This window comes from Talpa occidentalis, unplaced genomic scaffold (genome assembly GCF_014898055.3).
Source record: "Talpa occidentalis isolate TD23 unplaced genomic scaffold, MPIMG_talOcc4v2.1 talOcc4.2, whole genome shotgun sequence".
NCBI lineage: Eukaryota > Metazoa > Chordata > Mammalia > Eulipotyphla > Talpidae > Talpa > Talpa occidentalis.
This window is the reverse complement of record NW_023602073.1, coordinates 60287750-60304455: the sequence shown is the minus strand read 5'-3', so window position 1 is coordinate 60304455 and position 16706 is coordinate 60287750. Positions and strand designations below refer to the sequence as shown.

The 16706-nt window shown below is 38.3% G+C and overlaps 1 protein-coding gene across 3 annotated transcripts in view; it reads left to right on the top strand.

The window, feature by feature from the left end:
• BTBD9 (BTB domain containing 9) overlaps positions 1–16706 on the top strand; it is a 415773-nt gene that overhangs the window by 311662 nt on the left and 87405 nt on the right. For all 3 annotated transcript variants that reach the window (XM_054698756.1, XM_054698757.1, XM_054698758.1), the window contains exon 9: positions 8102–8209. In XM_054698756.1, coding sequence (XP_054554731.1) covers positions 8102–8209 — 108 coding nt within the window. The remainder of the gene's footprint in view (positions 1–8101; positions 8210–16706) is intronic.

Here is a 16706-nt window from a genome sequence, read left to right as displayed (position 1 = left end):
GGACTCTAAGCTCTTTACCATACCTGTCCCATCTTTTCACCCTCCTGATAATGTCATCGAATTGGGGACAGGGAACAGAAAAGCTCACACAAATGTATATTGCCTTCAACTGTTAATGAAAGAAACTGTTTCTGGCTTTTAAAATCACCACAGCCCCTAATAGCCTTCCTAGCAAATGAAGCTAAAAGTGGGTTGGACTTGATACCTAGAGAGCAAAGCCCTGTGGTCTGGGCAGGACCTCTCCATTTCTGCCTCTTGCAAATCTTTTTCCCATCCTGCTGGAAAGCCAAATCGGGCTGATCTCACCGATTGTGTATAAGTGTCATGATGAGGAAGCTGCTGAGATCAAGGAAGATGGCCTTGCTGCAGAGAGGGAAATTGATGATACCAAATTTAAACACAGGCAAAGATCTGTGAGCGCTGCGTACCTGCTTAGTGTGTCACTGCCGAAAAGGTCTGCAACATAATGAGACTTTACCTTTTAAAATATAACAAGACCATTTGAAATAGTTCCCAATATTTTTGATGCCAACATCTTGCATAGGAACGGGGCTGTATTAGAAAGGGTCACCTTGAAAAGTAGAAGAAAACTGCTTTTCTTCTCATGAGCTGTTTGTCCCAGACAAAATTTTCTCATCTAGTCACATTGAGAGCATAAAATGAAAAGAATTTCCATCAAATTGAACTATGCAATATAAAACCTAGACCATATGCTTAGGCCAAAACTTACTCATTAATAAAGGGTTTGCCAAGTGATTGAATAATTTGTAAAAGATTGCTTGGGCAGTGTTTAACTCATGTATGAAAATTAACCAAGTAACTTAGAAAAATAGATTTGCATTAAAAGCAGGAAATGTGCTGATTATAAATTGTTTTTTCCCAAATGTGATAATATATGCAAAAACATTTTGAAGCTGGTGAGGTCTGTGTGAATGTGAGGTGGGATTATGATGAGTGTTTCCCCATCATTCCCCCCTTAGTGCTTATTGAGTATTGCAGCTGCAGCCATGCTCTCTGGTAGTGTGGTATTATTACCTTTTATGTTATCACCTAAAACTTGAAATTAAAACTGAATCAGTTGAAGGAATGAAAAATGATAGTCTCATCTAGCCATTACAAGTTGGCAGTTTTGTATCATCTCAAAGTGCGGTCAAGTTTTGTCCCATCCAACTATCCACAGAGCCATATCCTACTAGCACGTTCTCCATTGACATCTGTGTACCTCTGTGTGACTTGCCTGGATTACACTGCATAGGATGTAAGATTTGATGGACAAGGGAACCCCTGCACTAATTCCCCCCTCAATGAACCAGCCTACGTGGTGAAACCCAAATGTACACTTTGCATTCTCCTCACTATTTTTATTCTGGAATTTCAATGACTGAATGCAGAAACTGCAGATGCCAGACAACCAAGAGTTTGCACTTGCCTTTTCCCTGACCATCTGCAAAAGAATATTATTAGCCAGTGCCATTATTTCTTCCTCTCTCCAGATGTGAGAAATTTAACAGTGTCAGGTAGTACGTAGACGCTCTGATGTCCTGACTTAACGTGTTTCCCAAGATCCCGTTCCATCTGGTGAGCAGTCTGTGTTTCCCTCCTCCTGTGTTAGAAAAAGGCTGCTATCCCCTTTGCCCTAAAAGGCTGTGGCCCACTCAGAGGCAGGGTCCCCCTGGTTGCTGTTCTCAGGAGTTCTTATGGCCAGGATCTGGATCGGCGGGCAACCACTTGGTCCTCCCCACAGCTTCTGATAAAACACTGTTACTTGGATCCAGTCTCCTGCTGTGAGTCTCATTTGCGTCTTGCAGTGTTCATAGCTCTTCTCAGCACGATCTTGTTCCCCATCTGAGGAAGAAGCTACGTGGTTGCACCCTGTGACGGCCCACAGTGAAGATCCTTCTCATCTTCAAGGAAATCCCAGTTTCTTACCTGTCAAGTTGTTCCTCCCAAGCTTTAGGCTCCTCCTGCCTCTCAGTAGCAGAGATTAGAATGGAGTTTCTAACATGGTGTTTGTCTTTCTGCTTCTCATTTAGAAGAATGAAAACTGGACTCTTCTGAATGAGGTGAAAGCACTTATATTTCCCTTTGTGGCCACAACTTCTCAACCTTTCTCCCTCACCTCATGTCTGTTTATTGCATCTGTTCTTTTGCTCCAGACCCTCCTTGTTCTGGACATGAGTCAGCCCCCACTTAACTCCTCAGCAGCCTTAAAGTGGTAAATACTCTTCCTGGCCCTTCATTTCACAAGCCTGCATTGTATCCTTGCCACTGTCAACCCTACTTTCTTCTCTTCTACTCTGCAGTGCTGCTGCTGAATAGAGTTAGAGACTACACTGATTTTCCATCTTTGCCAGGCCCCCTCCCTGCAGCTCAGTTGGCCCCCTAAAACCTATTCCAAAACCTGCTTACCTTTCCGCCCCACCCCGCATTCCTGCCTCTCTCAGCTTCCACAAGGACTCTTCTTTCATACTTGAATGGAACATATGAAAGGAAATTAAGCTTCTTCCTCATTCTTGTTTCTCACCTCCTTGTCTCTCTGGCCCTGTAGCCAGCATATCATCATGGTCAAGGTCATCATCAGGACATTTACTCTTTGTTGGGGACCTGTTCTGTCTCATGCTTCTGCTGAGAGCTTATCTTAAAGCCTTTTGGTTCCAAGCTGCAGAAATCAGGCAAAGATAGCTTAAGTCATACATGGTGACTTCATTGAAAAGAATGGAGACTTTGCCTGGAACCTAAGTGAAACTTGGTCCTCATAGGGACTAAAATCAGATATTGGAATCCCGCCAGAAGCCCAGACACCTTTCTCTGGACACCCATCTGTCTTCTTTGCTTCTCCACACAAATGACTTTCTCTGCTGATTGTGCTTCAGATGAAACAAGGTCACCGAGATGCCTGCGTTTTCATCATCTTGTTTTAAGTGAGCAGGGCCAGTTAAGCTAGACTGTCATATAATTCTAAATTTCTGAAAAGAGGAAAATCTGATTGGTGCAGTATGGGTTTGCCTAGAATGTAATCAGGTCTACAAAGCAAGGTCAGGACCCTCACCCCTGATGTGTCCACCTCAAGGTTGGGCCACAAACAGTTCACAAAAACAGGAGTTACTGCGTAACATGCAGATATGCCCAAATCCTCTGCTGCAAATACTATGGCAGAGAATCATAAAGTGTTAGAACTGCAAGAAGCCTGAAAAACCACCAAATCTTAGACCTTTACTTTTACGCAGGATGAAACTAAAGCACAAGTAAATTAAGTGACTTGCCTAATGTAATTAGTCATCCTCTGTAAATATTTGTTGTACTGTTGAATGAAGATGATTATTTTTGAAGAACTTAACTTCTGAATGTCTTTAACAAAAAACAGAATAATCTGTACAAATTCTTTTCTTCTTTAGTACAAATATTTGAGATCCAAAATATCTTTGATTTTGGTAAGAGAGTAGAATGAGTTTGGTACCTAAATTATAATTACACTACTAATATCCTGGCAGTTGACCTTTCCTCTATTGTCTGTTATCACCAAAATGAGAAAATTCCCCTCCGAGTCATGGAGTCTCCCATGAACATGGTCAGGTAGAACCAGAACACACACTTGCTCCTGTCTGAAGACACCAGTTCAGTGGAGAAGCTGTTTATCTAAACTGTGAAACCTCAGCCATTGTTCACAATGTGGCACAGAACTAATCCCTTAAGAAAGGAACGAAAAAAATGCCATTCAGCACAACATAGTTTGTCATCGCATGCATAATGCAGACTTTCCAATTAGAATGCTACAATTTAGAAACTTTCCTCACAGACTGATGAGAGAGCAATTATTTTAAGGAAGGGAAAACTCAGTCCACTGGGTTCGCCTCAAGTTACTTCTGACTCAAGCCGCAAAGACAAGAGTTTTGAAAACATATTCGCTATTGAATTTTATATCAAAACACCAGCAAGGAGAGCAATTAGTTGCTGTAAACTGAACCCCAGTAATCAATGGTATGCAGCCAGCCAGATCATTTATGGAAGATGTAAGCAAAATCACATCTGCTAATCAATTTTTTAAAAAGTCCAGCACTTCACTGCTTTTAAGGGAAACTCCACAATGAGAATAAGAGAAGGTAGAAGAGACAACATTTACTATCACCAGGCATTTCATGCAGTGCTCGTTAGATCCAGGAGTTTGTAGCACCAGCTAAACACACAGATCCAATCTGCATTAATAGATCTTGGCCAGCGGCTGGCTTTAGTCAGCCTCTTTTAAAAACAGCTTGTGATGTATGGGTAAAGGTATGTCGATATGGGGGTTGTGTCTAAGGAGCTTCCCACAGGTAAAGTCAGAGGGAGTGTGTGTGTCCTGGGCAAGCTCATATTCCCAGGCAGATTACAAGGTGGAAATATCTCTGTGTTGTTGAGGGGGAAAAAAGAAGACATAGGAACAGACTTTGTCAGCAGAGAATGAAGTGAAGGGAGTTGGTGGACCTTTCAGTTGTGCCTTGTTAGAGCAAAATTCCTCTCCATGGGAAGAAAGGGAATGAGCCATCTTTCCCTTTAGTGTCCTTAAGTTGTGCTTACTTTTTTACACTTGAATCAACAAAGGGATGTTCACTCCTGGCTGAGTCTAATTTTCAACCAAATAGGCATCCTGGCACATGAATTAGAATCTCTCTTAAAATCTCCAAAGGTGAGATAACCTGAAATCCATCAGTGTCCCTTTTCCAGTCAGGAGTCACCATGACCCCACATTTCCAGTCCCTGGGGACTCTTAATAAAGGAATAGAGAGAAGATGTCTCACCCAGTATGTTCTCTTGGCTGCTATTCAGGAAAAAGAATTTAGGCCAGGAGAAATTATGGAGGTAAAGATCGATAGACTGGGGTAATAAAAATTAATTTCTTCAGCATGCAAACTCTGATAGGCAGTGTATTAATATCCTTTAAATATAGAGGGCATCTTGTAAGTCATTAATGAAAGAATTAATGTAAGTAGAAAATGGATAAACTGTTCGATGATAATAAAAAGCTGAAAATTAATGTGTTATATTTCTTGTCAAATTGTTGGTATTTTTAAAAGTAAGACACAATATTAGTGATGATGCACAGAAATGGGCATTTATTTTATACTGCTGGTAGTGTGAGTATAAATTGATACAGACTTTTGTTTGAGGGAGAAGCATATGCAGCTATTTTGTGTAACATAGCACTACCTCAAATGTTTACATGCCCTGCTCCTTAGAGAAGGAATTTCACCCATAGAAACTTATCAAAGTCATAGCTTTAACTAAATGTTTAGCACAGAGTTTTCAAACAGTACATGTTTAACTACTTAGGTATTCAATTTACTGATTAATAAGTAAATTAAGGAATATCCGTAAGAAATTCTATGAAGCCAGTATATATGGTGAGGAAAAATGTTTGACCATACCCAAAAAATGTATTCATAATAAATAAGCAAAAGTAGCAAATTACAAACTATTTGCCGCATCTGCATAAGTCTATAAAAATACTGGAATTACAGGTGATCATTATTTTAAATAATAATTTACCTTGAGACAAATTGAAAGACTTTATAGGGTAAATGATAGGGCACAATATGCATAACTTTAGTATGCCATCACTCCAAGAACCTCTACATTTATGGTATTTACCTGTAATTGGCCTTCCTTGTTTATCTCCTCCATACCCATATCTTCAGGGCAGTCTTCTCCCATGAAATAATTTTATGATCTGGTTAGATTCTATCCCAAAAGGACTAGATGATTTTCATTTGGATACTGTGATTATCCAGAAGGATAGGGATTATGATAAACATGGATCTGCATAAATAATACAAAATCCCATTGGGGAAATAGCCCCAGCAGTGTCTCCTAAATAACATATTACCAGGACTGTTACATAAAGAAAATGATTAATTAATTGGAATTTTTATCCTGGTTTTAATTTCCTCTGGCAGAGTTATATAAGATTTCTACCCAGAATATATATGGAACATATACTATGAACAGAACCCAGATGTTTAAAATAGAATTTTTAAAAGAGAATGGTTCTAGATCTTTCTAAAAGGCCTGTGATCAGTCTGAAAGCCAGGTAAACATAGATGCAAAATTACACTTTTAAAAGTTAGTCAAAATAAATGTAAATGAACATAGGCTAACTGCATAAAAATGCTGAGAGATAGAATACTATTTGAGAAAATGACTAATGAAGGAAATGATTCACTTTCTTATCAGGCAGGCTGGCATGGTCTAGGAGTAGAATTATTGGACTCTAAAAAAACAATAGGGTGGAATCCTGTCTCATGCAGGATACTTGGAGAAATTAAATTCTCAGATGAATTAAAGGGAATCAGTAGGTTTATGCTTTCCAAAATACTTTAACAATTGTCTCTCCTTAAATGATGAAATATTAAGTAGTATGGATTTAGTAATTAATAGCAAATAGAATTAGAGTTGAAAACAAGGATCAAAGAACAAAGGGGAAGGGGAGCACAGTGGCATTTGCAGTCCTCAATACCAGCTTTACCTGTGACAGTAACCTATAAACTAACCTGAGCGTGTACAAAGAATTTTCATTGATTATGGTTGCAAACTTAAGCAGAAATTGCATGAACTACTCTGATAGAGTAATAGTTTGTGCTTGCAAATTATCAGTAAGTGCAACTTAAGGACACTAAAGGGAAAGATGGCTCATTCCCTTTTTTCCCATGACTCCCAGTCATGAACTGGGAGTAAAGGAAACGTTTGGCAGAGGAATTAGAGAAATAGGCCTTGCTTGGGTCAGGACGCCAGGTTGGAGCCCTGTGGCCCCACTCGCTGTTTAAGTTTAGACAAGTTTCTTAACAACCTTCAACTTCATTTTCACCATCTATAATTTCATGAGAATAATAATGCATGTTAAGAGGATATTTGGAAGGATTTAGTAAGATTAAATTATATAGGAACTGGTACACTATAAACATTAAGGAAGAGTTGGCCATTATGATAATAATTGTTGATGTCACAAATAATATTAATTTCTTAGCATTCATGAATGTAGACTTTGTGTGAAGTACTGTGCCAAGAACTGGGTATAGAAAAAACAATAAGATATGGGCCCTGCCTTCAGAGAGCTCACTATCTATCCTGCTTGGTGGAGGGGGCAAAGGTGCATGACCAACTATAAAGCAATGCGATAAATATCATATATGAGAAGGAATTTTGTGTCTGAAGTCGTGGGAAACAGTGTCCTCGCTGCTGTGGCACTATCAGAAGCAAAATGCTGACTGTACTGTTCCATGCTGTAACACTTAGATTATTTTTTAATTCTATTTTTTAAATTGAATTAATGTACAGTATATAAATATTTCATGTATAGCTCAATATAGCTACAACTCAGATCAAAATTTGCACATTTCCAGCATCCTAGAAGGGTCCTTCATATCCATTCCCAGAAAAGGTGAGCACTCTTCTAATTCCTGCCACCATAAGTACATTTTGTCTCTTTTAAATGGAATCATATAGTCATGCTTGGGTTCTGTCTGCGCTAAAAGGGAGAGAGGAGGACTAACAAGAATATGACCAAGTAATAAATTTCTAAATAATAACAAACATTTAGAGTGATTATGTTTGCCTCCAAAACAGATAATCTTACCAAAGCTATGTAATAAGTCTGATAAAAATGAGAAGGAACCTACAACTTCATAATGTGAAGCCTTTGGGGCATACTAGTTACCACCAATTAGAAAGCACAAATTTCCCCATGAACAGTGGTCCCAGGGACATTTTCTTTGTTCATCCCAACCAACTGGAGATGAGAGCTGGTAGAATCAGGAAGGAGGGTGTGTTGTCATTGTTTCCCTGATAAGCCAATTTGAAGAATTTTGCCATTTGGGGGACAAAGGCTGCCTGAGATTGGGTGACTTATGAAATAAATTTCTAAAGACACAAGCTTCTCACTGTGCATGGACACCACCTTCTCCCTTCATAATTTTCTTGGGGATACACTTTCTCTCACCAGTCCTGAAATTGTGGTAGGTCCAAGAAGGCAGGAAGGAAGAACCAAGAAGACAGAATTCCATGTACCTAGAGCTTAAGGAAACAGTCAGTCAGGACATTTATCATATTCTAATATTTTTCCTTTCTTCAGGTTATTGCTTTGGGACTGTGATGATCGAAGCTATAGTTACTACATTGAAGTTTCCACCAACCAGCAGCAGTGGACCATGGTGGCCGATAGAACTAAAGTCTCCTGCAAGTAAGTTACATCCTTTTAAGAATTTATTCCAATTTAAGCTATATTGCCAGTAAATTTGGAAGGTTCCAATGAAGATTCATGGAATCACCTCATTGTATTCTTATTTGGAAGTTGGAAACATTCTGACGATCCTTCCATTTTGACTGTGAAGTAATTAGATGTAGCCAGACAAGCTTTCTTTATCTTGTGGCTTGAACTTGATTTCTGAAAATGGTATATACCTAAGCAGAGAAAAGAAAAATGCTTTCCATATACAGTCCTCTCTCAGGTCCTCCCCATTTATCCCACAGTATCCCTTCAGGAGTTCTTTTCTTTCTTAGAGAATTTTGATGATGCAGTATATATTTTAGAAGTTGTTATGAGGCTCTGTCCTATTTCCCACCTTCATCTAATTCTCAGGATTACCTTTAAATATTTATCTTATCTCCATGTTACACTGGTACCTAAACTAAGGAAATCTGTGCCTTAGGTACTCCATATGCAAACAGAACTATTCTGTGTATATGGCTTAGGGGCTCTGTTTAAGCTCACCTGGTTGTGGGGAAAGCCAGGAGGAAGAACTCTGAAGGTTCTGACTGACTTTGAATCATGCCTAGAATGACTGTTCACATGTGTGTATACCAATATAACTACCACTCAGTTAAAAATTAGCACATTTCTAGCAGGCTAGAAGGTTCCTTCATACCCTTCCCCAGTCATTAGCTAAAAAGAGCTGAGTACCCTAATGTGCAGAGCCAGATTCTCTGGGCAGCAAGTTAAAGCAAATAGCTGAGATTTTTCTCTTTTTAACTGAAATATGATTCACATTCTATAAATTTCACCCTTTTAAAAATTCTACAATTCCTCAGTTTTGTTATATTCATGCAGAATTGTGCAATTATCACTACTATATAATGTTCCAGAACATTTTCACCACTCCAAAAGTAAACCTGCCCATTAGCAGTCCTCCCATTTCTCTCCAATCCCCCAGCACTCAGTAATCTACTTTCTGTCTCTGTTAATTTGCATATTTTTGACATTTCACTTAAATGAAATCATGTTCCTGGCATTTTCACTTAGTATAATGTTTTCAAGGTTCATTCATGTAATAGCATGTGTTGGCACTTCGTTCCTTTTTATGACTGAATAATAATTCCATCATATGGAGATTGTTTTGTTTCTTGTTTGTCAATTGAATATTTGAATTGTTTCTGCTTTTTGGCTATCATGACTATTGTTGCTGTGAACATTCCTATACATATTTTTGTATAAACTTATTTTTTCAATTCTCTTGGGTATATTCTAGGAATAGAATTACTGGGTCCTATGGTAACTCCATGCTTAAGTTTTTGAGGAACTAACAGTCTTTTCCACAGCAGCCTCACCATTTTGCACACCCACCAATAACATGAGGGGTTCAAATTTTCCACATTCTTGTTCTTGCTTATCTTTTTGTTTGTAGCCTTCCTAAATAGGAGTGAAATAGCTCCTGATTGTCGTTTTGATTTACATTTACCTGATGACTAGTGATGTTTAGCATTTTCCCATGAAGTTATTTGGGCCACAGTATGTTAATAGCATTAATTATGGCTTGTTTGAGGCAATGCCTAAACCCCTCACTATTGTAATTATCTCATAGCAGGTTTATATTGGTAGCAACTGCTATTGTAAGAAATAATGGCTTTGATATTTCACTGGTTTAACACAGTAGTTTATCTCTCAGTCATGTAAGATGTCCCTAGTTGTCAAATGGCTCTTCTTCACAGGTGTTTGAGGAATCCGGGTGTCTTTTTCTTGTAGTTCTGCCATCATCCAATGCCTTGGCAACATCAGTGGTATTTAGCTGGAAAAAGGGGAAAGGATTGAGGGAAGGTAGAGCAGATTCTGAACAGCCTTGGACTGAGTATATGAACATCCCTTCCAGTCACATTTCACTGGGGAAAACTAGTTGCATTGCTGCACCAGATGCTGGTAGGGCTGGGAAACTCTACTGTAGTCAGTTACTAGCTGGGAAGCTACTTCAGTGGAGCAAAATCTTATAGCTATTGTAGCCATCGCTGCCATAGATTGGGAAGACTAGAAATTATTTAGTAACTGGATTCCACTGCTTTTTTTTTTTTTTATCTTGAATATAAAACACCTTGTGGGATATTGGCCCTCATTTTAAAAAAGCACAAATGAAGGGTTCTTACCACTGTACTGCATCACCTCCTAGTACCCAAAGCATTACTAACAAGGGGCAAAAACAACCTAGTGATGAAAATGGGAAATGAAGTGGTTAACTTATTTCCAAGTTTTTTATACAATAGTAAGGCCTTCAGGGCCCATGAACAACTGCCTCTTTGTCTCTCCAGAGTCATTGCCTTTCGAACATACAGCTCACAGGCTGGACCCTGTGCTTCCTCTAAGCTTATCATGTCTTACACATCTTACTGTTACCATCACTCATCTCTTCTGTCAGTTTATGTATTATAAATTGGATTCTCATCTTTCTTTATGTTTCCCCTCTTTGAAGGTGTTATACAGTGTGAGTTTTTAACAGTGTGAGTTGTCAACAACTGATTGACTAATTACTGACATGGTATATACCATGATTTTATGTTTACTTAAATGTTTTTTTTTCCTGATTCAAATCTCCATTCACTCACTAGACCCTCTACCAGTAGCTTTCTGTTGAGTCATCAACATCTTTTTTCCTCTTTATTTTTCATTTACTTGGTGGATTTAAATAATATGTTTTTGACTTTGTGTATTACCACTTAGATTCTAATCAGTAATAAAGAAAGAAAGAAAGAATAAGAGATGTAGCAAGAATGCAAGTGCCTATTAGCCTTCTGAGAACCAAAGGTGATGCTTTTATGTGTGTGTAAGTGTAATTTAAATCTATTGTGCCTCCCATTTTTGAGTTAGGTATTTTGAAGTATAATAAAAGATAGACAGGTAATAAGTGAAGAAAGCCTTTATTTTCTTTTTTAACTAATAAACTCCAGATCAGTCCTCAAGAAAAGATTCTGTTAGCTGCAAGGATTACAGACTATTTTTATTGAAATAAAGTATGAGTCATGTTATAAATGAAATTCTATAGGATCTTCAAAGTTCATAGGCCTGCCTCTCGATAGCATTCTACCTAGTCAGGAAATCAGAGGACAGATTTTTGCTGTCCTCTGAAAAATACCTAGAGAATGAGATTCTCCAGTATCTTCCTGTTAATTCCCTTTGTTCCTGGGGTGGGATATCTTCCTTTATTGCTTTCCTAAGTGCTTTCTGCTCTACTAGGAACTTCTCTTTTTTTTTTTTTTTTTTTTTTTTAAAGATGTGTTTGGAATTTTATTTTTTTTTTTTTTTTTATAAATTTTATTGTTATATTCCCCATACAATTGCCGCCCCCCATTCTGACCCCAATCCCTCCCCTCCCGCCCCCGCCCCCCTAAAAGTGTCTCTGGTTCATAGTTTTTTGTTGATTTTGATTTTCACTTTCTTATAGTTTTTCATTTTCCTGGTCCATTATTTAAGTTTTCTAGATTCCTGCTATGAGTGAGACCATCCGGTATTTTTCTTTTTCTTTCTGGCTTATTTCGCTGAGCATGATCCCTTCCAGCGCCATCCATGTTGCAGCAAATTGCATGTGTTTATCTTTTTTGAATGCTGAGTAATATTCCATGGTATATATGTACCACATCTTCTTGATCCAGTCATCTATTTTTGGCATTTGGGTTGTTTCCAAAGCTTAGCTATTGTAAACAGTGCTGCTATAAACATAGGGGTGCAGGTGTTCTTTGGAATGGATGTTTCTGTGTCCTTTGGGTAAATACCTAGGAGTGGAATTGCTGGGTCATATGGAAGCTCTATGTTTAGTACTAGGAACTTCTCTTGTCTTGCTTTTAGGATGAAGCCTCATTTTCTATCACAAGGTAACCCTTTTTTGTAATGACTGATACCCCTCCCCATCTTTACTAAGATACAGCGATCTTACAACATTGTGTAAGTTGAGGGTGTGTGACATATATGTATATATTGTGAAAAGATTACCATAATAAGTTAACATATCTATTATCTCAGAATATTTTTTTGTGATAAGAACTTTCAAGAGCTATTTGTTTAATAACTTTCAAATATACAGTGCAGTATTGCTAACTATAGTCATATATTATACATATATACCCAGGACTTAATAACTAGAAGTTTATATCTTGCAGAAGCTACCTTCACTCATTTCCCCCACCCACCACTCCTGCTAACCACCAGTCTGTTCTATGAGTTTCTTTAAATTACTTGTATGTAGATACAAGTAAATTCATATAGTATTTATCTTTCTCTGTCTAACTTACTTCACTTAGCCTAAGGTCCTCAAGGTTTATCCATGTTGTCAAAATGAATGGACTGATTTTATTAAACTACTTTTGATCCCTCTTTTTTCACATACTCTAATCCTGTACCCTATAGCCTATTTCAGAATATTTCACTATCTACTCATTTCTTTACTGTTCTCTGCCTTGGCAAATCCTTGGTCTGTGTCAATACAGTAAGGTACTTAACATCATATTATTTATCATATAAATAACATTTATTATTTAAAAACTGGAACATGCACAGGAAAAATTTAACAATTTACAAGTGGAAAATAAAATTTTCCCTTCCCACATTCTGTTCCATTCCTCAAAAGTAACCATTTTTGACAGTATTTTTTTTGTTATCACAATTTTGCCAGTGTAATTATAGCTCTATTAACTTATCAGCTTTCCTTACTATAAAAAAATGAGGAATTTAGCTCACTTAACTGCTCCTCATTTTTTGTTATGTTTTTCTTTTCAGGTCTGTTATTACTTACCTTTTAAAATTAAACAATATACTTAAACCTCTACTTTTCATTCCACAATTATGGACAGTATTTCTTGACTCCTTATTATGTTAATGAAGAAATTACTACCCATACACTTCCCTCAGTCTCTCCTCTCTCTACTTCCCATCTTCTTTTAGCTGTCCCACCACATCCACATTGTAGATTTTAATATTTATTTCCTGGTCTGTAACTTATATTTTAATCTTCTATGTGTTAGCTATAAATTGATCCTGAAAAGAGAAAAACCAGTAGGAACTCACATTATGATTATATAAACATTGTTCATTACAGATGTAGTAATTCATTGGATTTATAGTGAGGGAAATAATTATTTTATGTGACTAAACTTATGTCTTTCTTTGAAGAACTGTGTTGTGGTCAGATCCAACAGATGAGATTTTTCTTACAAGTTTTCAGAATTATTTATTAAATAATAAATAGCTTCATATTAACCAACTTTTGTTTTCCTGGAGTTCCTAATTGCTTCCTTTTCCTGTTACAGAAGTTTCTCAGGCATACTGTTGTTTCATTAGTTAATTTTGAACAGACTGCTTCCTTGGCCTACTCTACAGCTGTGATCCTAAAATCTCTTTTTCTTTCCTATCCAGGTTGGCTCCACTGTTTTCTTGAATTTCCCTTTCCCTTTGTAGAACGTGGGTTAAAGGATTAACAAAAATATTTTCTTTGCAGAAAATACTGGCTTTGGGTCCAGTTCCCTTTCCAGTCTATGCCCCTGAAAACCTGATAGAAATGGAATGTCAAGTGTTTTTAGGCAATATTACTTAATGATAACAGTTTTTCCTGATTGGTAAATTTCATCTGGCCCGGGAAGACTATCTGATTGGAAACTAAAGCTTAGTATTTTCCTGAGCATACTAATTTTTTATGGTTAGGCATGTCCTTTGTAAAAATTTGGAATCTTTGTTTATGGAACTATTATAAGAAATATTGATTTGGAATGTGAGGCTTCTAAACCAGAATGGTACCACACCTGCTCAGGTGAGTCTTGTACACTCTCACCTGAGCTGTCACCTGCATTCCAGCAGGAACAGGTCCTGTGGAGTTGAGTAGGCTGCTGCAAGGACTCCCACTAAAGAAAAACGCCAGCGCTACCCTAGCTGGATGCTGTGTTTCCAGTTCTCTCTCCTGGGTGTATCTGTGGCCAAATATGACTTGGCTAGGTCTTTTCAGTCTAAACATTTAGTTAAGAAGATCCCGTATGGGAATTGCACAGAGTAAATCTACAGGTAATTATTTTCAGAATGGATATATGGAAAGCAAATTTTCAGAATTCTAACATTCTTCAATCATAGTTGGAATACAGAAACCAGTTCCTTCAGAAGTTTAAAAGTTTGGATTTATTGCCATTTAGCATCTAATGTTGCTAATGAGAATTGTGATATAAATCGGATTCTTGGGCCTCCCCTGGTGGCGCAGCGGTTGAGCGCTGGGCTGCGAGGCTGTCCACAGCTTCTGCAGTGCCGGTTCGTTCCCCGGCCACCGGCAAGGGTCACACACACACGCACACACACACACACAAAAAAAATCGATTCTTATACTTTGGAGCAATTTATTTTTCTCTATCAAGCCCTTAGGATCTTCATCTTTGGTGGTCTTAAATTTCACAATGATATGGCCAAATGTGGGTCATGTCCCATCTACTGTCTCTCATGCTCACTTTGCATCAACATGAAAATCTGCCCAGTTCCCCACAGATTCATGAATAATATTTCATCTGCCTATCATTTTCTTGAAATTCACCCAAATCTTGACTTGCTAATACCCCTTTCCCTCCAGTTGGCAATACCTTTGTGAATATATTCCCTTTGTATTTTTTGATCTCATGTCTTTGGTGTCCAAGAAGGGGAGAAAGGTAAATATTCCTACAGTGTCTGCCATCTTGAACCTGAATTCCCAGAAACTCCACCAGATGGGCTCTCACCACTCTGCAAGGAACCTAGATCCTCCTCCTCTTTCCTGTGTCTTCCTGCACTTCCCCACACTACATAGCTGTTTCGTTTCCTGCCAGCGTGTATGCCTTAGTGCAGTGACCTCGTTTGTGTTCATCTTTTGATCTGTTTCTTCACTTTGTCACCGTACCATTTACTAATAATTCTGTCTGCCAGAATGTTAGTGATCCTAGCCATCATTTGTCCAAGACTGCCCTCGGTAAACATTTTGGGAAATGTAAATGATTAGATATAAAAGCTGATTAATACTGAAAAGTTTCTTTTTTCCACTTGAGAATTCTGTGATCATAATCTAGAACTACCTAGTATTTTTAACTTCTAACTTAATTTTCTCACAAATTTTCTGTCTACCAGATATATTATCCAGATTCCCTTTTGAATACATTTTCTTCTCTAACCTAAGTGTTCATTAAAAATGATGCTGTAGAGGGCCTCCCCGGTGGCGCAGCGGTTGAGCGCTGGGTTGCGAAGCTGCCCGCAGCCTCTGTAGCGCCGGTTCAATCCCCGGCTGCTCCCCGGTCACCGGAGGAGGGTCCCGCATGGCGCGCAGACCTCTCCTGCCGCCCGCTGCTCCCCTCAGCAGTGTACTTCGGTCCTTCTGCCTGCTCTGCTCCCCGCTCTGGCTCTGGTGAATCCTCTCACCCTCCCGCACTTCTGACTGTACCCAGTGCATGTATAAACAAAACAAACAAACAAACAAATAAATAAATAAAACATGCCTCTATTAAAAAAAAAAAATCTTTAAAAAAAAAAAAAAAAAATGATGCTGTAGAGAGTTTTTAATAACTTATGAAAAAAAACTTATGTAATAAGATTTCTTGAAAGTAGGGTACAAAATTATGGAAGTACTACCACAAGTAGGAAAAAAATTATGGAATAATAAAGCCAGAAGGAAATAAGCCAATATGTTAATAATAATGACTGCCTTTGTGTATTGAGATTATGAAAATTTATTCTAATTTTCTACATTTTTTACCAATTTATATATATTTCTTTTAAAATCAAAAAGAAAACTTTATTTGAAAAAGATTTTCTTGCTTCAGCCATTAACGTTTTGTAGGTGTTTGTCCTTGTCATTATTTGAGTAGCATATGCTGGCAGAGTGGCATGGTTTATTCACTGCCAGCAATAAATCAAAGAAATTAAATAAGTGCTGTACATAGCAATATCCTAGTAGCTTTTCAGAACCTTGAAGCCACTTATCCCAAGCACAAGTTCTGCTGCTCTGAAAAGGACACCTCAGCCGCAGTATCCTTGTGCTTCTCCCTTTGGGCCTCTTAAAACCTGGTTCTCCTAGAGTCCTTTTTCCTTTCCCCAAGCCTTCCAGGATTCATTTCCACCTGGTTGTCCCCTCTTAGGGGGCCTGGCCTCCCTGAGCATGTGTCACCTTGAATTAGGCGATTTCTACAGCCTCGTAAGTGGAGGCTTTGCTTTACCTAAGATACACTTTGACAGTCTCTATGTCACCTGGGAAAGCCTCTATGGGGTCAGCTCGTCTGCTCCCTGGTGATCCTCATATTAGAGAAGCACTGTGTGTCCCCCTTGCTGCATATACAGCCATTGTGTCCTGGGTAAGGGCAGCCTTCTGTTCTGAGATCTGTTTCTGTTGCCGGTGCTCTTTATTCACCAGAAATCTAAGAACAGGGAATCATGTTTCTTTTTCTGGGTGGTGCAGTGGCTGAGGACATGGGATAAATTAAAGGTGGAG